This window comes from Heptranchias perlo, chromosome 21, assembly GCF_035084215.1.
Source record: "Heptranchias perlo isolate sHepPer1 chromosome 21, sHepPer1.hap1, whole genome shotgun sequence".
NCBI classification, from domain to species: domain Eukaryota; kingdom Metazoa; phylum Chordata; class Chondrichthyes; order Hexanchiformes; family Hexanchidae; genus Heptranchias; species Heptranchias perlo.
The window spans coordinates 1,596,171-1,624,022 of record NC_090345.1 but is presented as its reverse complement, the minus strand read 5'-3'; the positions used below and the strand labels follow the sequence as shown (position 1 = coordinate 1,624,022).

The 27,852-nt window shown below is 44.7% G+C and overlaps 2 protein-coding genes across 6 annotated transcripts in view; both read left to right on the top strand.

Moving 5' to 3' along the window:
• Positions 1-17,387, top strand: part of LOC137339901 (STE20-like serine/threonine-protein kinase) — a 148,421-nt gene extending 131,034 nt beyond the window's left edge. For all 3 annotated transcript variants that reach the window (XM_068001956.1, XM_068001955.1, XM_068001954.1), the window contains 3 exons: positions 712-837; positions 1,851-1,964; positions 13,538-17,387. In XM_068001956.1, coding sequence (XP_067858057.1) covers positions 712-837; positions 1,851-1,964; positions 13,538-13,684 — 387 coding nt within the window. In that variant the 3' untranslated portion in view covers positions 13,685-17,387. The remainder of the gene's footprint in view (positions 1-711; positions 838-1,850; positions 1,965-13,537) is intronic.
• Positions 17,388-25,996: 8,609 nt separating this feature from the next.
• The window catches only part of arhgap19 (Rho GTPase activating protein 19), a 25,696-nt gene continuing 23,840 nt past the window's right edge, over positions 25,997-27,852 (top strand). For all 3 annotated transcript variants that reach the window (XM_068001953.1, XM_068001952.1, XM_068001951.1), the window contains exon 1: positions 25,997-26,028. In XM_068001953.1, coding sequence (XP_067858054.1) covers positions 26,009-26,028 — 20 coding nt within the window. In that variant the 5' untranslated portion in view covers positions 25,997-26,008. The remainder of the gene's footprint in view (positions 26,029-27,852) is intronic.

The following is a 27,852-nucleotide window of genomic DNA, read 5'->3' as shown; positions in this document are numbered from 1 at the left end:
TAGATCATGGAATGCAAGCATTTCTCTTTTAGTGTGTCTTTGATCTGTTTTGAATGACTGCATCCAGCGGCTTCATAGTCTAAATAGAATTTTGTTTTGGCCATATTTTAGTTCACTTAGTCAAACTTGACTTCCGTCACAGGTTTGAGGCAGATCTGCATGGAGTTGAAGCAACTGTAGGATTAATCCAAAATCCAGTTAAAGGATTCTAAGAATTCCAAAACACACTTATTTTGATCTAAGTAAACAGTTTACTGTATTGGTAAGAGTTAAGTACTGTATTTCTATTTTATCTGCTCATTTATTTTGCTTCTCTATAAATTTATGTCTTACAATAAATTCAGTTTTACTTTAGCCTGAAATATACGGTCTGTCGATATTGTGTTTTTCTGACCGTTGGAGTGATCAAGAGATCCTGATGGGAATCCTGTACACCCTGAGTGTGTCACTCAAGTGAGTGTAAGGTTTAATGCTGCAACATGTCTACCCAATCGCTCCATGCAGCAGTTGTATACGTTTCAGTTCGAGGGAGAATGGCTAGCCCAGGAAACTGCCTTGTGCACACAAATAAAGAGTGTTGGGAGAAGCCTTAATGATGGCAGCGCTGACAGCTCACTTAACATGAATGAGTAATCCGGGCAGCCCACAGCTCGGGGTAATGTGTACTCTATATATACGTATACGAGTGCTCCTTGTTGCTTTATCTGGCAGTTTGCTAGCCAGGAGGAGAAGAGGCAGAAAAATGAGAGACTACAGCAGCACCAGAAACATGAAAACCAGATGAGAGACCTGCAGCTCCAGTGTGATGCCAATATTCGGGAATTACAGCAGCTACAGGTAAAAGTACAGACTGACACACAAAGGGGGAGTCCCCACCCTTTAATATAAGTGAGAGTGCTCAGTCAGACAGTGTAGGTGGACAACCCTTTTTCAGAATTTAAGAATTTTTAGAACAGGAAAAGGCTATTGGGCTGAAACAAACCCCGTCCTTTTTTATATATCCCTCAACCCCACCTTCTCACCACAACCCCAGCCCACCTACCCACTTTCTCACTACATCCCCTAGCCCATCCACCCACCCTCTCACCATATCGCTCAACCCCACCTACCCACCTTCTCCTTATATCCCTCAATCCCACCTACCCACCTTCTCCCCATATCCCTCAATCCCACCTACTCACCTTCTCACCATATCCCTCAATCCCACCTACCCACCTTCTCCCCATATCCCTCAATCCCACCATCTCACCATATCCCTCAATCCCACCCACCCACCCTCTCACCATATCGTTCAATCCCACTTACCTACCTTCTCACCATATCCCACCTACCCACCTTCTCACCATATCCCACCTACCCACCTTCTCACCACATCCCCCAACTCCACTTACCCACCTTCTCACCATATCCCTCAATCCCACCTTCTTACCATATCCCTCAATCCCACCTTCTTACCATATCCCTCAACCCCACCTCTCACCATATCCCTCATCCCACCTACTGACCTCACCATCACTCAATCTCTTCTCTCTCCAGAAACACATCTCATTGTCCATTGACCCCATTTATATTGTCTGCTGCTGTATCCTTCCTTGTAACTTATTGCACAACTCAATTACCCTTTGGGTGAAAGAGCTTTTACCCCTAACCTCCTCATTTTGACCCTTTGTCCCCTAAGATGTAAGCCCCTCACCACAATGAGCAATTTGCTTGTAAACCTTTCATAATCTTGAAAGTCTCTTGTACTGTAATTTTAATAGCCGAGTGCCAGACAGCATTTGCTGAACCCGTGTCCCTGAATCCCGGTGCTTTGTGCTCACTATTCCTGTTTAATCTCCTGCCCTTTGCAGAATGAGAAGTGCCATCTGCTAATTGAACACGAGACGCACAAGCTGAAGGAGGTGGATGAGGAACATTGTCAGGAGCTGAAGGAGTGGAGGGAAAAGCTTCGGCCCAGGAAGAAGGTACAGAAACAATTGAAGTATATTTACACACATTCGAATGTTTATTTTGCTGTGAACTTTTTGTTCACTAAGGTGAGGAATGTTGGTAATCCTGAGTACTAGTGCCAGCATTAAACACTCGCAGATCAGATATAGCATAGGTTAATTAAAAGCCAGCTTCCCATCTCTTTTCCACAACAATGTGCCTCTGTCTGAAGCTCAGAGGAAACCCCACCCCCACACCCTTGTGCCCTTGTTTCCAACTCCCTGCACCAGCCACCCCTCTGTCCTCTGAGTGAGATTCCCAATATTTGCTGAATTGTGGGCAGTAGCAGTAAATCAGGAATTATATTGAAACATAAACTCATTTCACATCGGACTTTTACAACCATCAGGGAGAAAATGCTCACATCCCCATTGGTCTGAACTAGATTTAGAGCCAGGTTCAAGAGATGAAAAGGCAATATTGTGACTCATTATCCCATCAAGTCCCCATTTCTGCAGACTTGTGATAGTCATAGAATCTTACAGCACGGCCTGTCATGCCTGTGCCGGCTCTTTGAAAGAGCTGTCTCATTTAATCCCAAACCCCAGCTTTTTCCCCATAACCCTGCAAATTAGTCCTCTTCAAGTACATGGCCAATTGCCGTTTGAAAGTTCCTATGGAATCTGCTTCCGCCACCCTTTCAGGTAGTGCGTTCCAGATCTTAACAACCCTCTGTGTGAAAAAATTTCTCTTCATTTCTTTTGGCAATTATTTTAAATCTATGACCTCTGGTTACCGACCCACTTGCCAAAGTTTCTCCCCATTTGCTCCATCAAAACCCCTCATAATTTTGAACACCTCTATTAGGTCTCCCCTTAACCTTCTCTGTTCCAAGATGAACAATCCAAGCTTCTCCAATCTCTCCACTTAACTGAATTCCCTCATCCCTGGTATCATCCTAGTAAACTTCCTCTGCAACCTCTCCAAGGCCTTGACATTCTTCCTAAAGTTTGGTGCCCAGAATTGGACACAATACTGCAGCTGAGGCCTAACCATTGATTTGTAAAGGTTTAGCATAACTTCCTTGTTTTTGTATTCAATGCCCCTATTTACAAAGCCAAGTATCTCATATGCATTCTTAACCACCATATCAACTTGCCCTGCCACCTTACGGTGCAGAATAGGCTAGACTTTCCGATTGGGATTATCCAATTTACGGAATAAATCAGTGAACCAGATTGGAAAATTGGGCACATGTGTAACTTTGCACTGTGTCCATTTGCAGGGCCAGAGAAACCAGGGGCAGAGTCATTAGAATAAACCAATTCAGGGCCACCGTCCTGCGTGTTCGACCGTGCAGGTAGCTTGGTCACACCACACCTGTGAATGGTCGCATGAGAATCAGCTGTGTGTTTACATTGATCCAAAGACAAAATAAGAAAATTCACTCAACACTCCAAGACCATTTCTGCATCTTTATTCCCCCTACTGCCTTTTAACTTTTCATGAACCTTTTGTTCTGCTGTTTTTTTCCCAACAAACTTTTGGGAATTCCCAGTGGGAATCCTCCTATATCGGAGCTCTTTGACAGAAGAAGAGACCAGCCGAGATGCTACGCAGGTCAGGCTGCTCTGTGTCCGCCCTCCAGGACCCTCACACCCACATCTATACATAGGTGCACATACCTGGCTTTGGCAGGGGATTAGTGCAGACAGAGGCTGCAGTTTCCAGCAGACTCAGTAGCACAAGCACAATATGTGGAGCCCTGACTGACGACAGCTGGATCGCTCTTTGGAAGCATCTATCTTTCAAAGTTCTCTAGATTGGAAAATTGCACATGTCACTCTGCTTTTTAAGAAAGGAGAGAGAGGGAAACCAGGGAATTATAGACCAGTTAGCCTAACATCTGTTGTGGGGAAAATGCTGGAGTTTATAATTAAGGATAGGGTGACTGAACACCTCGAGAATTTTCAGTTAATCAGAGAGAGCCAGCATGGATTTGTGAAAGGTAGGTCGTGCCTGACAAACCTGATTGAATTTTTTGAAGAGTTGACTAAAGTAGTGGACAGGGGAATGTCAATGGATGTTATTTATATGGACTTCCAGAAGGCATTTGATAAGGTCCCACATAAGAGACTGTTAGCTAAGATAGAAGCCCATGGAATCGAGGGAAAAGTACGGACTTGGATCGGAAGTTGGCTGAGCGAAAGGCGACAGAGAGTAGGGATAATGGGTAGGTACTCACATTGGCAGGATGTGACTAGTGGAGTCCCGCTGGGATCTGTCTTGGGGCCTCAATTATTCACAATATTTATTAACGACTTAGATGAAGGCATAGAAAGTCTCATATCTAAGTTTGCCGATGACACAAAGATTGGTGGCATTGTAAGCAGTGTAGATGAAAACATAAAATTACAAAGTGATATTGATAGATTAGGTGAATGGGCAAAACTGTGGCAAATGGAATTCAGTGTAGACAAATGTGAGGTCATCCACTTTGGATCAAAAAAGGATAGAACAGGGTACTTTCTAAATGGTAAAAAGTTAAAAACAGTGGATGTCCAAAGGGACTTAGGGGTTCAGGTACATAGATCATTGAAGTGTCAAGAACAGGTGCAGAAAATAATCAATAAGGCTAATGGAATGCTGGCCTTTGCATCTAGAGGACTAGAGTACAAGGGGGCTGAAGTTATGCTGCAGCTATACAAAACCCTGGTTAGACCGCACCTGGAGTACTGTGAGCAGTTCTGGGCACCGCACCTTCGGAAGGACATATTGGCCTTGGAGGGAGTGCAGCGTATGTTTACTAGAATGATACCCGGACTTCAAGGGTTAAGTTACGAGGTTGTATTCTCTAGAGTTTAGAAGGTTAAGGGGTGATCTGATCAAAGTTTATAAGATATTAAGGGGAACAGATAGGGTGGATAGAGAGAAACTATTTCCGCTGGTTGGGGATTCTAGGAGTAGGGGGCACAGTCTAAAAATTAGAGCCAGACCTTTCAGGAGTGAGATTAGAAAACATTTCTACACACAAAGGGTGGTAGAAGTTTGGAACTCTCTTCCGCAAACGGCAATTGATACTAGCTCAATTGCTAAATTTAAATGTGAGATAGATAGCTTTTTGGCAACCAAAGGTATTAAGGGATATGGGCCAAAGGCAGGTATATGGAGTTAGATTACAGATCAGCCATGATCTTACCAAATGGCGGAGCAGGCACGAGGGGCTGAATGGCCTACTCCTGTTCCTGTGTTCCTATCCCAATCACAGCAGGATTAGGCGCATGTGTCCAGAGGCCACCAGCCATAACTGCAGGCATTGGTGTACCTACCTGGCAAAGAACGAGTGGAACTGTCTTCTCGGGGTCTGGGTTGGCAGAGAGCAAGGTGCAGAACTGTGCTGTCTACCATGAGGGCAGCTGTTGCTAATGTGCAGCATTGGGCTGGGCTGGCACAGGCAGGGACAAGGCCAGTACCCATCAGCTGTGGCCTGAAACCTGCCTACACCTCCTCCTAGGCACACTGCAATGCTGACCTATGGGGATGGTGCTGTGGAGTGACGACCAGGACCACCCTCCTTGCGACCACCTCATGCAGCATCACCTCCTTCAGCAATCAAACAGGGTTGGGTGCTGCCTGCATTCTCACGTTGAGTTTCCATTCCCTTTATTTTTGCCTTTCACATCTTAGCCCTCTTCTCCTTCAATCTTCGCTAAGGCTGACAATGGACTGAAATAACTTTTGAGCCTTTTGTAAGGCTGTATGGATTTCTGTCCCCCATTCTGACAATTCCCTTTAATTGCCTGCATTCCTTTAAATTTCATCTACGCTGCATTCTCCCAGTCCTGATGTGGAGATGCCGGTGATGGACTGGGGTGGACAAATGTAAGGAATCTTATAACACCAGGTTATAGTCCAACAATTTTATTTTAAAATCACAAGCTTTCGGAGATTATCCCCTTCGTCAGGTGAATGAGTGAAAGGTTCTCAAATCGCATATCTTATATTAGGCTGGGACAGCATCACACCAATCAAAAGGTGTCGTCGTTGTTCAAACAGGCCAGTCACGGAGAACAGCATGTCCCAGTACACTGGATATACATTGTGTCAATTACACAGACAGAAAGAAAGAGACCCAAATGGCAGAGAGACGCTGAAAGACGCCCTCGTAAGAATGGGATATGACGCTCGACTTGTCGATCGACAGTTCCGACGGGCCACAGCGAAGAATCGCATAGACCTCCTCAGAAGACAAACACGGGACGCAACCAACAGAGTAGCCTTCGTCGTCCAGTACTTCCCCGGAGCGGAGAAACTACACCATGTTCTCCGCAGCCTTCAACATGTCATCGATGACGACGAACACCTCGCTAAGGCCATCCCCACGCCTCCACTACTCGCCTTCAAACAGCCACCCAACCTCAAACAGACCATCGTTCGCAGCAAATTACCCAGCTTTCAGGAGAACAGCGTCCACGACACCACACAACCCTGCCACGGCAACCTCTGCAAGACATGCCAGATCATCGACACGGATACCACCATCACACAAGAGGACACCACCCACCAGGTACATGGTTCATACTCCTGTGACTCGGCCAATGTTGTCTACCTCATACGTTGCAGGAAAGGATGCCCCGGAGCATGGTACATTGGCGAGACCATGCAGACACTGCGACAACGGATGAACGGACACCGCGCAACAATCGCCAGACAGGAGGGTTCCCTCCCAGTCGGGGAACACTTTAGCAGTCAAGGACATTCAGCCACTGATCTTCGGGTCAGCGTTCTCCAAGGCGGCCTTCGAGACACATGACAACGCAAAATTGTCGAGCAGAAGTTGATAGCCAAGTTCCGCACCCATGAGGACGGCCTCAACCGGGATCTTGGGTTCATGTCACGCTACACGTAACCCCACCAGCAAAAATGGAAAAAAACGTTATGTGTTTTAATATTCTCTCTCTCTCTCACTCTCTGCCATTTGGGTCTCTTTCTTTCTGTCTGTGTAATTTTCACAATGTATATCCAGTGTACTGGGACGTGCTGTTCTCCGTGACTGGCCTGTTTGAACAACAACAACACCTTTTGATTGGTGTGATGCTGTCCCAGCCTAATATAAGATATGTGATTTGAGAACCTTTCACTCATTCACCTGACGAAGGGGATAATCTCCGAAAGCTTGTGGTTTTAAAATAAAATTGTTGGACTATAACCTGGTGTTGTAAGATTCCTTACATTCTCCCAGTCCAGTATTGGTGCGCTCCCTGGACACGTCTAAATCTGCCCCTAGTGCTGTACATAACTATAATAGTGAGCTGACCACAGAAAAGTTAGGTGCAAACAGCACACTTCACCTTGGGTGAGTTTTGCACCTGTTTATATCCATTCAGGAGTAAACTGCACCCACATCAAAAAATCTACCCCGAGTGTGTCTTAAATTTTGTTCAGTAAAGAATTGTGGCAGAGCTGCCTCTTTCCTTAAGTCTGCCCATTGGGAATTTTGATACCCTTGCTTGGGAGGTGGGCTCACATCCAGCCAAGTTAGAGCGGTCAAGGCTTCTTCTGTCTGAACTGGGCCATGCATTAGGTTATACACTGCCCTTTCACCTCTCAATCTGGATAAGCCTAGGCAGAGAGGGTTAATGTCTCTTCTGTCTGTGTTGCAACTCAAACACTGCTAATAGTTTTGGCCTTAGCAGTCAACACTCAAGTGCTCTGTCTGTAAAAGTGAAAGTGCAATTGTAAAATTACATAGGAACAGGAGGAGGCCATTCAGTCCCTCGAGCCTGTTCTGCCATTCAATGAGATCATGGCTGATCTGTATCCTAACTCCATCCACCCTCCTTGGCTCCATATCCCTTAATACCCTCGGCTAGCAAAAATCGATCGAGCTCAGATTTAAAATTATTAATTGAGCATCTACTGCTTTTGTGGGAGAGAGTTTCATACTTCTACCACCCTTTCATACTTCTCTCCTGAATGGCCTGGCTCTGATTTTAAGGTTATGTCCCCTTGTCCTAGACTCTCCCAACAGCAGAAAAAGTTTCTTTCTATCCACCCTATCAATTACTTCAAAATCCTAAAAACCTCAATCAAATCACGCTGTAACCTGTATTCCAGGGAATACAAGCCTAGTTTATGGAATCTCTCCTCATAATCTAACCCTTGGTGCCCTGGTAACATTCTGGTGAGTCTGCGCTGCACTCCTTCCATGGCCAATATATCCTTTCTAAGGTGTGCTGCCCAGAACTGTACCCAGTGCTCCAGATGTGGTCTAACCAGGGTTTTGGATAGCTGTAGCAAAACTTCCTCCCCTTTATAATCTAGCCCTCTAGTTATAAAGGCTAACACTCCATTAGCCTTTTGATTATTTTTTGTACCTGACCACTACATTTTAGTGATCTGTACGTGGACCCCTCAATTTCTTTGGACCCCCACTGTTCCTAACTTTTCAGTATTTAAGCAATACTCGGATCTACCCTTTTTTTGGTCCAAATGGATGACCTCACACTTACCTATGTTGAAATCCATCAGCCACAGTTTTGCCCACCCACTTAATCTATCAATGTCTCTTTTTAATTTTATGCTCCTGTCTACACTACCTACTACGCCAGCAATCTTTGTGTCGTCGGCAAACTTAATATATGGCTCTCTATTGTGTTATCTAAGTCATTAATAAATATAGTGAGTAGTTGAGGCCCCGACACAGATCCTTGTCGGACACCACTAATCACTTCCTTCCAATTCGAGTACATCCCCATTATCCCTTCTCTCTGTCTTCTACCGCCTAACCAATCTCCTAACCAGGTCAATAATTTGCCTTCAATTCCATGATACTTAATTTTAGTTAACAGTCTCTTATATGGAACCTTATCATATACCTTCTGGAAGTCCATATAAACTACATCCATAGACATTCCCCTGTCTACTGTTTCAGTTACTTTCTCAAAAAATTCAATTAGGTTCGTCAGACATGACCTTCCCTTTACAAATCCATGTTGGCTCTCTGTAATCAGCTCAAATTTGTCGAAGTGTTCAGTCACACTGTCCTTCATTATAGATTCCAATAACTTTCCCACAACAGATGTTAGACTAACAGGTCTATGATTTCCTGGTTTCTCTCTCTCACCTTTCTTAAATAATGGAACTACATTTGCAATTTTCCAATCTAGAGGGACAGTTCCTGAATCGAGAGAGCTCCGGAAGATTATGGCTGCAATTTGCTCTCCTACTTCCTTTAAAACCCTGGGGTGGAAACCATCAGGTCCTGCGGCTTGTCAGTCTTTAATGCCATTATTTTTTCTAATGCTGTTTTCTTGCTTATGTTATCTTTAGTGAGTTCCAGTCCTTGATTCATTATTAGTTTCCCTAGAATGTCAGGTATATTATCCTCTTCCTCTACTGAGAAGACTGAAATAAAGTAATTATTCAACAAGCCTGCCATTTCCTTATTTTCATTTGCAATATTACCCACATCTGTTTTTAAAGGACCCACATTATCTTGACTACCCTTTTTCTTCTAATATAATTGTAAAAACTTTTTGTGTTAATTTTGATATCCCTCGTAAGTTTCTTTTCGTATTACCTTTTTGCAGCTCTTATGATCTTTTTTGTCTTCCTTTGCTGTTATTTATATCTCTCCCAGTCCCCTGGATCTACACTGTTCTTTACACTTTTGTACGCGCTTTCCTTTCGTTTTATGTTATCCGTTACCTCTTTTGTTGACTATGGCTGTTTAGAACCATAGAAAAGATACAGCACAGAAGGGGGCCATTCGGCCCATCGTGTCCACGCCGGCTCGAAGAACAACCAGGTGCCCATTCTAATCCCACCTTCCAGCACCCGGTCCGTAGCCCTGCAGCTTACAGCACTTTAGGTGCAGGTCCAGGTACTTTTTAAAAGAGTTGAGGGTCCCTGCCTCTACCACCAATTCGGGCAGCGAATTCCATACACCCACCACCTTCTGGGTAAAAATGTTTTTCCTCATGTCCCCTCTAATCCTTCCGCCAATCAGCTGAAATCTGTGTCCTCTAGTTCTTGAACTCTCCGCTAGGGGAAGCAGGTACTTCCTGTCTACTCTATCTGGGCCCCTCATAATTTTGTACACCTCAATCAAGTCTCCCCTCAGCCTCCTCTGCTCCAAGGAAAACAACCCCAATCTCTCCTCGTAGCTGCAATTTTCAAGCCCTGGCAACATTCTTGTAAATCTTCTCTGCACTCTCTCCAGAGCAATTAACGTCCTTCCTGTAATGTGGTGACCAGAACTGCGCACAATACTCCAGCTGTGGCCTTACCAGCGTTTTATACAGTTCCATCATTACATCCCTGCTTTTGTATTCTATACCTCGGCTAATAATGGAGAGCATTCCGTATGCCTTCTTCACAACCTTATCTACCTGTACTGCCACCTTCAGGGACCTGTGCACATGCACTCCAAGGTCTCTCACTTCCTCTACCCCTCTCAATATATTCCCGTTTACTGCGTATTCCCTTTTACTGTTTGCCCTCTCTAAGTGCATTACCTCACACTTCTCCAGGTTGAACTCCCATTTGCCACTTTTCCGCCCACTCCACCAACCCATTGATATCTTCTTGGAGTCTACAGCTATCCTCTTCACTATCAACTACACGGCCAATTTTTGTGTTGTCTGCAAATTTGCCAATCATGCCCCCTGCATTCAAGTCCAAATCATTAATATATACCACAAACAGCAAGGGACCCAACACTGAGCCCTGTGGCACACCACTGGAAACGGATTTCCATTCGCAAAGACATCCATCGACCTTTACCCTTTGTTTCCTGTTACTGAGCCAATTTTGGATCCAATTCGCCACATTTCCCTGTATCCCATGGGCTTTTACCTTTCTGACCAGTCTGCCATGTGGGACCTTGTCAAATGCCTTACTAAAATCCATGTAGACAACATCCACTGCACTGCCCTCATCAATCCTCCTTGTCACTTCCTCAAAGAATTTAATCAGATTTGTAAGGCATGACCTTCCCTGAACAAATCCATGGTGACTATCCCTGATTAAATCATGCCTTTCCAAGTGACAGTTAATCCTATCTCTCAGTTTTGATTCTAATAGTTTGCCCACCACCGAGGTAAGACTGACCGGTCTATAATTGTTCGGCCTTTCCCTCGTACCCTTTTTAAACAATGGTACTAAGTTTGCAGTCTTCCAGTCCTCTGGTACCTCCCCTGTATCTAGTGAGGATTGGAAAATGATCCTCAGAGCATCCGCTGTTTCCTCCCTGGCTTCCTTCAATAGCCTAGGAAACAATCCATCCGGCCCTGGTGACTTATCAACTTTCAAGGATTCCAGTCCTTCTAGTACTTGCTCTCTCATTATGTTTACCTTATCCAATATTTCACACCTCTCCTCTTTAACTACTACGTCCGGATCATCCCTTTCCTTTGTGAATACGGAGACAAAATATTCATTTAAAACCCTACCCACATCCTCTGCATCTACACACAAGTTACCCTTATCATCCCTGATAGGTCCCACCTTTTCCTTAGCTATCTTCTTGTTCTTAATGTACTGATAAAACATCTTTGGGTTTTCTTTAATCTTACTAGCTAATATTTTTTCATGCCCTCTCTTTGCTGTCCTTATTTCCTTTTTTACGTCATCCCTGTACTTGCTATACTCCTCTAGGCTTTCTGCAGTATTTAGTTTTCTGTAACAGTCATAAGCTTTCTTTTTCTGCTTTATCTTGCCCCGTATACTTCTAGACAATCAGGGGGCTCTAAATTTGGTAGTGCCACCCTTTTTCTTTGAGGGGATGTGTCTGCATTGTACCCGTAGAATTTCACTTTTTACTGCCTCCCACTGGCTTGCCACTGATTTCTCCTCAAGTAGTTGTGTCCAGTCCATTTCTGCCAAATTACCTCTTAGTTCTGTAAAATTTGCCTTCCCCCAATTTAAAACGTTTACTCCTGATTTAACTCTGTCCTTTTCCATAATAATGCTAAAACTAACTGAATTGTGGTCACTATCCCCAATATGGTCACCCACTGTCACTTCACCCACTTGTCCATCTTCATTTCCCAGGACTAAATCTAGAATTGCATCCCTTCTTGTTGGGCTTGTCACGTACTGACTAAAAAAGTTCTCCTGGACACCAGTCAAGAATTTTGCGCCCTCTGTGCCCCTCACACTGTTTGAATCCCAGTTGATGTTAGGGTAGTTGAAGTCCCCGACTATTATTGCCCTCTTATTTTTGCACTCAGAAATTTGCCTCCATATTTGTTCTTCTATCTCCCTTTTGCTATTCGGGGGTCTATAGTACACTCCTAGTAGTGTGACTGCCCCTTTTTTATTTCTTAGCTCAACCCATATGGCCTCGATTTATGATTCATTTAGCAGATCATCCCTTCTCACAACTGGAATTGATTCTACCCTCCTCCTTTTTTATCACCCACTCTATCCTGCCTGAAAACTCTATATCCAGGGATATTGAGCTGCCAATTATCCCCCTCTTTAAGCCAGGTTTCCGTTATAGCAATGATATCATGCTGCCATGTGTCTATCTGTGCCCTTAGCTCATCTGCTTTGTTTGTAATACTCCTTGTATTGAAGTATATACCCTTTATCTGGTAAGTAGAGCTCTTGCCTCTTAGAGGTATATACTGGTCCTGTATTGAGCTAAATTATTTGTTGAACACCTCCCACACTTCATCTGTAGTTTTACTCGAAAACAGTTCTGACGAGTTTGCTGTCGTCTGTCTCTATCTCATCCTGTTAAAGTAAGCCTTACCAAAATCTAGAATCTTAGTAACTGTGTTATGTTTCTCTTTTTCAAACATAACATTGAATTCGATCTTATTATGATCACTGTTAGATAAATGTTCCCTTACTGTTAGTTATTAACTAAGTCTGGCTCATTACTAAGTCTAGTATGACCTGCCCTCTTGTTGGTTCTAGAACATATTGCTCCAGAAAAGTATCTTGAATACACTCAAGAAATTCACTTCCTTTCTGACTTGAGCTACTCTGCTCTTCCCAATCGTTATGAAAATTAAAGTCTCCCGTTAAAACAACTCTGCTTTTGTTACAAGCCTCTCTAATCTCTGAATTAATACATTCTGCCATTTCATTGCTGCTATCAGGAGGCCTGTGGACAACTCCAATTACAGTTTTAAGTCCTCTCTTATTCCTCAATTCTAACCATAGAGTCTCCGCTGATTGCTTTCCTTTATCTATATCCTCTCATATGTCTGAAGCAGTAGATGCTGCACTTACAGTGCAGAGGGACCTCTGCTTTACATTTGATGCATGACCCATAACTTCTTCCTGAGAACACTGAATGTAAGGTGGAAAGGAGCAGAGCTGTAATGACCGTTAGACAAAGGCAGTCTGGAAGCAGTCACAAGGTATATGGTGCAGGAAGAAAAGAGGACTGAAAGAGGCCGGTAAGTGAACAGAGATCTCTTGGACTGTATAGCTGATTCGGATTGAACACACTTTCCCTTTTGATTCAGAGTGTCAGAGTGTAATTTCTTTCTTTAGTTGGGTCTGTATTTAATTTTGTATCTGGGCTGTATTCGCTGGTGAGCTGCGCTTCTTTCTCCTTCACTAACTGTTCATCCCAAATCCTTTCCAGGCTTTGGAGGAAGAATTTGCTCGCAAACTGCAGGAGCAGGAAGTCTTTTTCAGGATGAGCGGTGAATCTGAATGCCTCAACCCATCGGCACAGAGCCGGATTTCCAAGTTTTACCCCGTCCCGAGCCTGCACTCCACAGGATCCTAACCGCGGGAGGCTCCTGGTAGTTTCCCTTACTTTTTCAGTATAACAGATACTTATAGTAGTGCTGATCCAGTAACCTGCAGCAAGGACTCTCCACTGCCCCTTACCACCTTTGAGTTTAAAGACAATCAGCATCTGACTGTTTGGATTGAAATTTTTCTAACCTTATGGGACTGTTTGTATCGGAGGTCCTGGATAAATTCCGTGACTCGATTTCCTGCCCATCCGATGAGAAACATGGACTTGGAGCGGTGTGATAGTACCGCTCAGGGCACCATTTTAATCATTTATAACACTTGTTTCACCTGATCATCCTCTTTAGGCCACAGAACAGGGGAATGGGTTCTTGGTTCCTGCTGTGGCTCTGTGCAGAGAGATATGCTGCATGCTGGAGGGACAGTGACGTCCGACAGTGTTTGTTGTGGTGAGAGGTGCTCTGTCTCCTATGGCTACAAGATGGTGACAATTGTCTGATGGGATTTCTGGGAGTGGAACATGGGGCTATTACTGGGGCTCAAACCCGGGGCTATCACTGGGGCTCAAACCCGGGGCTGTTATATAGCGCATGTCTGACGGCTTTCACTTGTAGTTAGCAGCCCTCAGTGTAAGGTTTCAATAGGATTTCAGATTTCTGCATCATATTCTGAGTGATATAATAGTTTTGAATCACTTAAACCCCAAATGAGTGCTTTCAAAGTTCATTATTTGTGACCAGTATTTACTCCAGTCATTTCATTACAGAAAGTTTGAAGTGAGCAGAACCGTACAGGACAAGGTGCCTGTCTGCCACTAAGTTGCAATTCAACAATGAGTAGTGTGGACAGCTACAGTTCTGTCCTGTCACCTTTTGGATTAGATTTGAGTCGATCCAGACTGATGGGATGAAAGTGTCTTGCATGAACTGAGTTTGGGCAGTCTCAACCCACTTTCTGTGGTGTAGGTGACAGATGACCGATATGGCAACTCAAACCTGTCCTTTCAGTTTTTTGTGTTACTTGCTTGCTGTGACAGCATTTCAGTCTTTTTGTAAAAAAAAGGACATGAGCCCCAATGATGCAGGAGCCCTCAAACAGGAGTGTAAGCTGTGCTATGACTTGTAACTGAGGAAAGATTCCTCTGCATTTAGTTTCTTCATTGAGCTAAATCAGTTCTTAAGAACTGTAAAGTTACAATACTACAGCACTCCGCTGGGTTCTATCCCAGTGCAGGGTAACGCGCTGAGGACTCATTCAAATAGATGAAATTATCTATGATTTGCAGAAAATCTAGCTAACACTGACAAAGCTAACACCACTTCAGCACAAAGGATGGAGTCCTGCTAGAATATTCTAGTGTCAGCTTAGCTCATTTGGTAGCACTTTAGACTCAGATGGTCGAGGGTTCAAGTCCTACTACGTTCACCTACATAACTATCACTGCATTTACCTACATAACTATCACTGCATTTACCTACATAACTATCACTGCATTTACCTACATAACTATCACTGCATTTACCTACATAACTATCACTGCATTTACCTACATAACTATCACTGCATTTACCTACATAACTATCACTACGTTCACCTACATAACTATCACTGCATTTACCTACATAACTATCACTGCATTTACCTACATAACTATCACTACGTTCACCTACATAACTATCACTGCATTTACCTACATAACTATCACTGCATTCACCTACATAACCATCACTGCGTTCACCTACATAACCATCACTGCGTTTGAAAGTGTTTGTGTATGAAGTGCTTTGAATTGTGTCTGAGAGATGTGATAGAGTACTATATAAATGCAAGTCTTTTACTCCTTTCTTTTAAAATTAAACTTTCATGAATAGTGAAGTATTCTGGTGTGTTCAGCATTGTGGTGTCTGAAAAGTGTTAGTGGGATTCCTCTGTACAACCAGGAGATAGGGTGGTGAGGCACGTTAAATGTGTTCAGTTTCGTTCTGCCCTCCCCACCCTCGGTAAAACACTACTCTCACTCTGAAATAAGTTACCTATACAAATTTTGGTGTATGGTGAGAACTTGTACGTGGCAAACAGTCCCATCTCTTTCCAGTCAGGATTCTGTCTTTCCAAAACGTCAGTATCAGTAAGTGACTCTACATTGCTTAGCAATAACCATGGGTCTGTGGCTAGTTCACCAACTGGCCCTTCACATCTCAATCTGTGGATGAGCATATTGCACACGGGATTAACTATTATCTACTAACCATCACAAACTCTATATATCTAGATTATTTTAATGGATGTTATTTTATTCTATATGAAGTATTGCTTCTTGTGTGGTCAACACCTATCCCTGTACTGCTGCCCCCCGCCACTGTTGTGTGTTATCAGATGGCTTTTGCTGCGAGGAGAGGATGTGAAACTGGTGAGTTTAGATCTCCACCCTTGCATGCTAATTTTGTGTGAGTTATTTGAGATTGTTTGGTGTTCTGTACTGTAGAGGCGATCACACGAGAGGCCTGCTGATCTTTGAGGTGTTCAAATGGCAACAAAATCAATATGTGGATAAACATGTAGACTGTCTGTCTGGGGCACGAGGATCAAACGCAATGCCTTCTTCAGAATTGAATCTTTCAAAGCTTTTAAAATGTGTCCGCACACTCAATTGATACTTGCAGACATCATGCCCAGACACGTTCACGGTCAGATACCTGTATTAATGGTCTTGCACCATCTGCTACTGCAAGGAATCATTTTGCTGAATATTCTGCTGCAATATTTTTCCGTTCCTTGGGGATAAATGGACCAAGTTGTGTCAGCGTGAGTGTTTGATGGGACGGTGTAGAGCGAGCTTTACTCTGTATCTAACCCGTGCTGTACCTGCCCTGGGAGTGTTTGATGGGACAGTGTAGAGGGAGCTTTACTCTGTATCTAACCCGTGCTGTACCTGTCCTGGGAGTGTTTGATGGGACAGTGTAGAGAGAGTTTTCCTCTGTATCTAACCCGTGCTGTACCTGTCCTGGGAGTGTTTGATGGGACAATGTAGAGGGAGCTTTACTCTGTATCTAAACTGTGCTCTACTTGACTTAGGAGTGTTTGAAATGTGCTATTTTCCCCCACTACTAACGAAAATAAAATTTCTCTTCCCTCCGAAAAAATGTCACATTTTCCCTATAAGACTGTTGAACAGGCTCCTAACCACACTGACTAGACTCCTCGTGTATGTGTATAGTAGATGTAGAATAGACTTCATTGAGATAATAATCTAACCAAACAAAAAGTTGATATGGAAGGATCACATCTGAATGTGATGTTTGCCCTTTTTAAGTGGAAGCAAGTATCCTGTTACATCATTTCCTGCAAAAATGGTCACATGATCGCCTCTATAGCTTTGATGAAAGACTTGTTTTGTTTCCGAATTTGTGGCCACTCGGGACTCGAATTGTACTGGGGCCTGCAGCTAATCATTGTACTGAATCTAACATGGAATCCCAACAAAAACCATAGGAGAACATGTGTGGTGAATCCCAGGATGTTACTTGTACTGATTGTAACTAAAACACATGAAGGACATGCTACAGCTTTATATATTAGATGTTTTAATATCTATGACTTTCTTTGTTAAGCCATGAAGAGAACTTATTTATGTGGATCTGATGTTCTACATAAGATGATTATGAAGCAATTAAGGCTTTGTGTAGAAATAATTACCACTGTAAATAAAATGGTTATTGCAGATGAAAAAATCTCTGGGTGTTTTTATTTCTAAAGCTAGATCTTGTTCACAATATGGCAGTCAGCTGTAAATCCTCACCTGTCCCAATGTATGAGGAAAAAAAGGTGAACAAATCATTAATTTTGAGACACTAAACCGGGTTAGTTTTATCATAAGAACATAAGAAATAGGAGCAGGAGTAGGCCAATCGGCCCCTCGAGCCTGCTTCGCCATTCAATAAGATCATGGCTGATCTGATCCTAATCTCAAATCTAAATTCATGTCCAATTTCCTGCCCGCTCCCCGTAACCCCTAATTCCCTTTACTTCCAGGAAACTGTCTATTTCTGTTTTAAATTTATTTAATGATGTAGCTTCCACGGCTTCCTGGGCCAGCAAATTCCACAGACCTACTACCTTCTGAGTGAAGAAGTTTCTCCTCATCTCAGTTTTGAAAGAGCAGCCCCTTATTCTAAGATTATGCCCCCTAGTTCTAGTTTCACCCATCCTTGGGAACATCCTTACCGCATCCACCCGATCAAGCCCCTTCACAATCTTATATGTTTCAATAAGATCGCCTCTCATTCTTCTGAACTCCAATGAGTCGAGTCCCAATCTACTCAACCTCTCCTCATATGTCCACCCCCTCATCCCCGGGATTAACCGAGTGAACCTTCTTTGTACTGCCTCGAGAGCAAGTATGTCTTTTCTTAAGTATGAAGACCAAAACTGTATGCAGTATTCCAGGTGCGGTCTCACCAATACCTTATATAACTGCAGCAATACCTCCCTGTTTTTATATTCTATCCCCCTAGCAATAAAAGCCAACATTCCGTTGGCCTTCTTGATCACCTGCTGCACCTGCAAACTAACTTTTTGATTTTCTTGCACGAGGACCCCCAGATCCCTTTGTACTGCAGTACTTTCCAGTTTCTCGCCATTAAGATAATAACTTGCTCTCCGATTTTTCCTGCCAAAGTGCATAACCTCACATTTTCCAATATTGTATTGCATCTGCCAAATCTCCGCCCACTCACCCAGCCTGTCTATATCCCCTTGTAGGTTTTTTATGTCCTCCTCACTCTCTACTTTCCCTCCCATCTTTGTATCATCTGCAAACTTTGATATGTTACACTCGGTCCCCTCTTCCAAATCATTAATATAGATTGTAAAGAGTTGGGGACCCAGCACCGACCCCTGCGGAACACCACTGGCTACTGGTTGCCAGTCCGAGAATGTACCATTAATCCCAACTCTCTGCTTCCTGTTAGATAACCAATCCTCCACCCATGCCAGAATATTACCCCCAATCCAGTGATTCTTTATCTTGAGCAATAATCTTTTATGTGGCACCTTGTCGAATGCCTTCTGGAAGTCCAAATACACTACGTCCACTGGTTCCCCTTTATCCACCCTGTACGTTATATCCTCAAAGAACTCAAGCAAATTTGTCAGACATGACCTCCCCTTCGTAAAGCCATGCTGACTTTGTCCTATTAAATTATGTTTATCCAAATGTTCTGCTACTGTCTCCTTAATAATAGACTCCAAAATTTTACCCACCACAGATGTTAGGCTAACTGGTCTATAATTTCCAACCTTCTGCCTACTACCCTTTTTAAATAAGGGTGTTACATTAGCAGTTTTCCAATCTGCCAGGACCTTTGCCGAGTCCAGAGAATTTTGGAAAATGATTACCAAAGCATCCACAATCCCTACTGCCACTTCCCTCAAGACCCTAGGATGTAAGCCATCAGGTCCAGGGGATTTATCCGCCTTGAGTCCCATTAATTTACTGAGTACCAATTCCTTAGTGATTTTAATCGTATTTAGCTCCTCCCCCCCAGAGCCCCCTGTTTGTCCAGTGTTGGGATATTCTTAGTGTCCTCTACCGTAAAGACTGAAACAAAATATTTGTTCAGCATTTTTGCCATCTCCATGTTTCCCACCATTAATTTCCCAGTCTCGTCCTCTAAAGGACCTACGTTTGCCTTAGCCACCCATTTTCTTTTTATATAACTGGAGAAACTCTTGCTATCTCTTTTTATATTTTTTGCTAATTTATTTTCATAATCTATCTTCCCTTTCTTAATCAATCCTTTAGTTACTTTTTGCTGTCTTTTGAAGACTTCCCAATCTTCTATCCTCCCACTAAGTTTGGCTACCTTATATGTCCTTGTTTTTCATAGAATCATAGAATCATAGAAGTTACAACATGGAAACAGGCCCTTCGGCCCAACATGTCCATGTCGCCCAGTTTATACCACTAAGCTAGTCCCAATTGCCTGCACTTGGCCCATATCCCTCGATACCCATCTTCCCCATGTAACTGTCCAAATGCTTTTTAAAAGACAAAATTGTACCCGCCTCTACTACTGCCTCTGGCAGCTCGTTCCAGACACTCACCACCCTTTGAGTGAAAAAAATTGCCCCTCTGGATCCTTTTGTATCTCTCCCCTCTCACCTTAAATCTGTGCCCCCTCGTTATAGACTCCCCTACCTTTGGGAAAAGATTTTGACTATCGACCTTATCTATGCCCCTCATTATTTTATAGACTTCTATAAGATCACCCCTTAACCTCCTACTCTCCAGGGAATAAAGTCCCAGTCTGTCTAACCTCTCCCTGTAAGTCAAACCATCAAGTCCCGGTAGCATCCTAGTAAATCTTTTCTGCACTCTTTCTAGTTTAATAATATTCTTTCTATAATAGGGTGACCAGAACTGTACACAGTACTCCAAGTGTGGCCTCACCAATGCCCTGTACAACTTCAACAAGACATCCCAACTCCTGCATTCAATGTTCTGACCAATGAAACCAAGCATGCTGAATGCCTTCTTCACCACCCTATCCACCTGTGACTCCACTTTCAAGGAGCTATGAATCTGTACTCCTAGATCTCTTTGTTCTATAACTCTCCCCAACGCCCTACCATTAACGGAGTAGGTCCTGGCCCGATTCGATCTACCAAAATGCATCACCTCACATTTATCTAAATTAAACTCCATCTGCCATTCATCGGCCCACTGGCCCAATTTATCAAGATCCCGTTGCAATCCTAGATAACCTTCTTCACTGTCCACAATGCCACCAATCTTGGTGTCATCTGCAAACTTACTAACCATGCCTCCTAAATTCTCATCCAAATCATTAATATAAATAACAAATAACAGCGGACCCAGCACCGATCCCTGAGGCACACCGCTGGACACAGGCATCCAGTTTGAAAAACAACCCTCGACAACCACCCTCTGTCTTCTGTCGTCAAGCCAATTTTGTATCCAATTGGCTACCTCACCTTGGATCCCATGAGATTTAACCTTATGTAACAACCTACCATGCGGTACCTTGTCAAATGCTTTGCTGAAGTCCATGTAGACCACGTCTACTGCACAGCCCTCATCTATCTTCTTGGTTACCCCTTCAAAAAACTCAATCAAATTCGTGAGACATGATTTTCCTCTCACAAAACCATGCTGACTGTTCCTAATTAGTCCCTGCCTCTCCAAATGCCTGTAGATTCTGTCCCTCAGAATACCCTCTAACAACTTACCCACTACAGATGTCAGGCTCACTGGTCTGTAGTTCCCAGGCTTTTCCCTGCCGCCCTTCTTAAACAAAGGCACAACATTTGCTACCCTCCAATCTTCAGGCACCTCACCTGTAGCGGTGGATGATTCAAATATCTCTGCTAGGGGACCCGCAATTTCCTCCCTAACCTCCCATAACGTCCTGGGATACATTTCATCAGGTCCCGGAGATTTATCTACCTTGATGCGCGTTAAGACTTCCAGCACCTCCCTCTCTGTAATATGTACACTCCTCAAGACATCACTATTTATTTCCCCAAGTTCCCTAACATCCATGCCTTTCTCAACCGTAAATACCGATGTGAAATATTCATTCAGGATCTCACCCATCTCTTGTGGTTCCGCACATAGATGACCTTGTTGATCCTTAAGAGGCCCTACTCTCTCCCTAGTTACCCTTTTGCCCTTTATGTATTTGTAGAAGCTCTTTGGATTCACCTTTGCCTGATCTGCCAAAGCAATCTCATATCCCCTTTTTGCCCTCCTGATTTCTCTCTTAACTCTACTCCGGCAATCTCAAGGGATCCACTTGATCCCAGCTGCCTATGCATGTCATATGCCTCCTTCTTATTTTTGACTAGTGCCTCAATCTCCCGAGTCATCCAAGGTTCCCTACTTCTACCAGCCTTGCCCTTCACTTTATAAGGAATGTGCTTACACTGAACCCTGGTTAACACACTTTTGAAAGCCTCCCACTTACCAGACGTCCCTTTGCCTGCCAACAGACTCTCCCAATCAACTTCTGAAAGTTCCTGTCTAATACCATCAAAATTGGCCTTTCCCCAATTTAGAATTTTAACTTTTGGGCCAGACCTATCCTTCTCCATAGCTATCTTAAAACTAATGGAATTATGATCACTGGTCCCAAAGTGATCCCTCACTAACACTTCTGTCACCTGCCCTTCCTTATTTCTTTACTTAGCCACGGATGGCTGTCATTCCTTTTACACCCTTTTTTCCTCAGTGGAATATATATTTTTTGAAAGTTGTAAAATAACTCCTTAAATGAACACCACTGTTCATGTACCGTCTTACCCTTTAAACTATTTTCCCAGTCCACTTTAATCAATTCCGCTCTCATACCATCATAGTCTCCTTTATTCAAGCTCAGTACGCTTGTTTGAGAACCAACCTTCTCACCCTCTAATTGGATATGGAATGTAACCATGTTATGGTCACTCATTCCAAGGGGATCTTTAACTAGGACATTATTAATTAATCCTGGCTCATTACACAGGACCAGGTCCAAGGTTGCTTGCCCCCTTGTAGGTTCAGTTACATACTGCTCAAGAAATCTATCCCTAATACACTCAATAAACTCTTCCTCAAGGCTACCCTGCCCAATTTGATTTGTCCAGTTAATATGATAGTTAAAATCCCCCATAATTATAGCTGTTCCCTTATTACATGCCCCGACTATTTCCTGATTAATACTTCTTCCAGCAGAGTTGCAACTATTAGGAGGCCTATATACTACGCCCACGAGTGTTTTTTTCCCCTTATTATTCCTTATCTCTACCCAAACTGTTTCATTATCCTGATCCTTTGTCCCAATATCTTTTCTCTGTATTACAGTGATTCCTTCCCTTATTAACATAGCCACCCCACCTCCCCTTCCTTCCTGCCTGTCCTTCCTGATTGTTAAATACCCTGGCATATTTAATTCCCAGTCGTTGTCACCCTGCAGCCATGTTTCTGTAATGGCCACAAGATCATACCCATACGTAGTTATTTGTGCCGTTAACTCGTCCATTTTGTTACGAATGCTACGTGCATTCAGATAAAGAACTTTCAAATATGTTTTGTGACACTTAGTTCCTGCTTTTTCCTTTTTTAACACTTTACCTTTTACTCCATACCTTCTGTCCCTTATCAGTAAAATTGTGGGAAGGTCCTTGTGAAGCACCATACCAGAAGATGTGACTAACCATCTCCTCCCCTGCCTGCTCCATATATTCTCCACAAGGAGAGCCCCAGCTGTCAGCTGGGGAGGTACTGAGTGGAGAAATGGTATCTTCCCAAAGGAAGGATAAGTTCCCTGTTGAGTCTCCCCTTGCCCTGCAGCACATCTCCCCATAGCTGTAAACATCTGGGACATGTTAGGAATGATATTTGGTCCAAAGTTTAATTTTAAACTGTTATTAGATGACACACATCAAAATAGGTTGCATTTAAAACCAAGTGGGACGACTGTCCCTCGCTGAGTTTGACTTGGCAAGCAGCTGAGAGGAGGTGAGGTAGGTTAGCTGCTTGCACTCTTAGTTGCTAATGTTACGTGTCATCGAGAAGACCTAAAGAGAGCTGACTAAACATGGTTAAATATAATATTGGTGTGCATATTCACTGACTACAGAGAATATTCACTGTAGAGCACTACACTGATGGGATAGTGAAGAGATAGAAATATTAGTCGAACTCCAATGGTGTTGCATGTAGGGAGTCAAGACCAAGTGCAGTCTTTGGGTCAAACAGGGTTAGAGAATGAGGCTACAATTGGGGAAGGAGGGAAAGGGAAGGAGGAGGAAGGAGATAGAGTGAGGAGGGGGCGGCAGCAGCAAAGGCAGAGAAACAATCTCAGTGGGGATGGCGTGATATCTACAGACCTGGATAACAGTAATTCTAATCTTTGAACAGGTCAATGAGATTTAGAAGAGCAGAAAGATTTTGGGTTCAGGGTTCAAGTTCACAAGACATTAAGTAATTCAGGCCACTTAAAAAGCTAATGGAATACTGGGTTTTATGGCAAGAAGTACAGAATATTAAAGTCCTGATGTACTCGTGAATCTATATATAATCTTGTAAGACGACAGTTGGAGTACTATGTGAAGTTTTGGGATCTACAAGCCAGGGGATCAACCCTGGTTCAATGAGGAGTGTAGAAGAGCATGCCAGGAGCAGCAACAGGCATACCTAAAAATGAGGTGCCAACCTGGTGAAGCTGCAACTCAGGACTACATGCATGCTAAACAGCGGAAGCAACATGCTATAGATAGAGCTAAGCAATTCCACAACCAACGGATCAGATTAAAGCTCTGCAGTCCTGCCACATCCAGTCGTGAATGGTGGTGGACAATTAAACAACTAACAGGAAGAGGAGGCTCTGTAAACATCCCCATCCTCAATGATGGCGGAGTCCAGCATGTGAGTGCAAAAGTTAAGGCTGAACTGTTTGCAACCATCTTCATCCAGAAGTGCCAAGTGGATGATCCATCTCGGCCTCCTCCCGATATCCCCACCATCACAGAAGCCAGTCTTCAGCCAATTCGATTCATTCCACGGCTGAGTGCACTGGATACAGCAAAGGCTATGGGCCCCGACCACATCCCGGCTGTAGTGCTGAAGACTTGTGCTCCAGAACTAGCCGCGCCTCTAGCCAAGCTGTTCCAGTACAGCTACAACACTGGCATCTACCCGACAATTTGGAAAATTGCCCAGGTATGTCCTGTCCACAAAAAGCAGGACAAATCCAATCCGGCCAATTACTGCCCCATCAGTCTACTCTCAATCATCAGCAAAGTGATGAAAGGTGTTGTCGACAGTGCTATCAAGCAGCACTTACTCACCAATAACCTGCTCACCGATGCTCAGTTTGGGTTCCAGCAGGACCACTCAGCTCCAGACCTCATTACAGCCTTGGGCCAAACATGGACAAAAGAGCTGAATTCCAGAGGTGAGGTGAGAGTGACTGCCCTTGACATCAAGGCAGCATTTGACCGAGTGTGGCACCAAGGAGCATTAGTAAAATTGAAGACAATGGGAATCGGGGAAAACTCTCCAGTGGCTGGAGTCATACCTAGCACAAAGGAAGATGGTAGTGGTTGTTGGAGGCCAATCATCTCAGCCCCAGGACATTGCTGCAGGAGTTCCTCAGGGCAGTGGCCTAGGCCCAACCATCTTCAGCTGTTTCATCATGACCTTCCCTCCATCATAAGGTCAGAAATGGGGATGTTCGCTGATGATTGCACAGTGTTCAGTTCCATTCACAACCCCTCAGGTAATGAAGCAGTCCGGGCCCGCATGCAGTAAGACCTGGACAACATCCAGGCTTGGGCTGATAAGTGCATCTACAGGATGCACTGCAGTAACTCGCCAAGGCTTCTTTGACAGCACCTCCCAAACCTGTGACCTCTGCTACCTAGAAGGACAGGGGCAGCAGGTACATGGGAACAACACCACCTGCACGTTCCCCTCCAAGTCACACACCATCCCGACTTGGAAATATATCGCCGTTCCTTCATCGTCACTGGGTCAAAATCCTGGAACTCCCTTCCTAACAGCACTGTGGGAGAACCTTCATCACATGGACCTTCTCAAGGGGCAATTAGGGATGGGCAATAAATGCTGGTCTCACCAGCGACGCCCACATCCCGTGAACGAATTTTTAAAAAAACTGTAGGAAGGATGTCGAGGCAATAGAGAGGGTACAGCGAGATTCACTGGGATGCTGCCTGGTATAAGGAAATACAAATATGAAGGCTTGGCAAATTTAGGGCTGTTTTTGTTAAACAGAGGAGATTAAAGGATGATTTGACAGAGGTGTTTAAAATTATGAAGGAATAGGACAGAGTGGATAGAAACAGATTGTTTCCAGTGATTAATGGATCTCGAACGAGAGTTCCTGGATTAAAGGTATTTAAGACAGAGCAGGAGAAAGTTCTTCTGCAGAGTTGTGAGACTGGAATCAGTGGAGTTAGTGATTGAAATTTGGGGATGAATTTTCTCGGGGTGTCTCCCGCTTATCTGCAGCTGGTTCATATTCTGGGAGAGTTTTGCTGCTTCTGGGCAGCCAGGCTTTAAATACTGGACCAAACCCCCGAGCACTCTGGGAAATGTAGTCCGAATGACCTTTGATCCCGATTGTAAACCCGGAGACGAACTATAACTCCCACAGTGCAGCGCGGATCGGAGCGCATGCGCAGCCATTGGTTCGAACCAAAACACCCGACACTGAGGGTGCGCGAGGAAACAGACCAATCAGCGCCGGGCTCCGACCGTTGGCTGGATCGTATTTCGAACGGACCAATAGGAGCAGAGATCGCTCAACGGCCGGGCGGCAGTTTGAAAATGTCGGAACGGCGGGACCGGTGAGAGAAAGAAGGAGAAAGGGGAGAGATAGAGAGAAAGAAAGGAGAGGAGAGATAGAGAGAGAGAGAGAGAGAAAGGGGAGGAGAGGGGGAGAGAGAGAGAAAGGGGAGGAGAGGGGGAGAGAGAGAGAGAGAGAGAGAAAGGGGAGGAGAGGGGGAGAGAGAGAGAGAGAGAGAGAAAGGGGAGGAGAGGGGGAGAGAGAGAGAGAGAGAGAGAAAGGGGAGGAGAGGGGGAGAGAGAGAGAGAGAGAGAAAGGGGAGGAGAGGGGGAGAGAGAGAGAGAGAGAGAGAAAGGGGAGGAGAGGGGGAGAGAGAGAGAGAGAGAGAGAAAGGGGAGGAGAGGGGGAGAGAGAGAGAGAAAGGGGAGGAGAGGGGGAGAGAGAGAGAGAGAGAGAGAGAAAGGGGAGGAGAGGGGGAGAGAGAGAGAGAGAGAAAGGGGAGGAGAGGGGGAGAGAGAGAGAGAGAGAAAGGGGAGGAGAGATAGAGAGAGAAAGAAAGGAGAGGAGAGATAGAGAGAGAGAGAGAAAGGGGAGAGAGAGAGAGAAAGGGGAGAGAGAGAGAGAAAGGGGAGAGAGAGAGAGAAAGGGGAGAGAGAGAGAGAAAGGGGAGAGAGAGAGAGAAAGGGGAGAGAGAGAGAGAAAGGGGAGAGAGAGAGAGAGAGAAAGGGGAGAAAGAGGGGGAGAGAGAGATAGGGGAGGAGAGAGGGAGAGAGAGAGAGAGAGAAAGGGGAGAGAGAGAGAAAGGGGAGAAAGAGGGGGAGAGAGAGATAGGGGAGGAGAGAGGGAGAGAGAGAGAGAGGGGGAGAGAGAGAGAGAGAGAGAGGGGGAGAGAGAGAGAGAGAAAGGGGAGAGAGAGAGAGAAAAAGGGGAGAGAGAGAGAGAGAAAGGGGAGGAGAGGGGGAGAGAGAGAGAGAAAGGGGAGGAGAGGGGGAGAGAGAGAGAGAGAGAGGGGGAGGAGAGGGAGAGAGAGAGAGAGAGAAAGGGGAGAGGGAGAGAGAGAGAGAGAGAAAGGGGAGGAGAGGGGGAGAGAGAGAGAAAGGGGAGGAGAGGGGGAGAGAGAAAGGGGAGGAGAGGGGGAGAGAGAGAGAGAGAAAGGGGAGGAGAGGGAGAGAGAGAGAGAAAGAAGAAAGGGGAGGAGAAAGAGAAAGAAAGAAAGGGGAGGAGAGAGAGAGAGAAAGGGGAGGAGAGGGAGAGAGAAAGGGGAGGAGAGGGAGAGAGAAAGGGGGAGAGGGGAGAGAGAAAGGGGAGAGAGAGAGAGAGAAAGGGGAGAGAGAGAGAGAGAAAGGGGAGCAGAGGGAGAGAGAGAGAAAGGGGAGAGAGGGAGGGAGAGAGAGAGAAAAAAAGGGGAGGAGAGAGAGAGAGGGAAAGAAAGAAAGGGGAGAGAGAGAGAGAGAAAGGGGAGCAGAGGGAGAGAGAGAGAAAGGGGAGAGAGAGAGAGAGAAAGGGGAGGAGGGGGAGAGAGAGAGAGAAAGGGGAGCAGAGGGAGAGAGAGAGAAAGGGGAGAGAGAGAGAGAGAAAGGGGAGGAGGGGGAGAGAGAGGGGAGGAGGGGGAGAGAGAGAGAGAGAGAAAGGGGAGGAGAGGGAGAGAGAAAGGGGAGGAGAGGAGAGAAAGGGGAGGAGAGGGAGCGAGAGAGAGAGAAAGGGAGGAGAGGAGAGAGAGAAGGGGAGGAGAGGGAGCGAGAGAGAGAAAGGGGAGGAGAGGGAGAGAGAGAGAAAGGGGAGGAGAGAGGGAGGGAGGAGAGAGAGAGGGAGGGGGAGGAGAGGGAGGGGGAGAGAGAGAGAAAGGGGGAGGAGAGGGAGGGGGAGAGAGAGAGAAAGGGGAGGA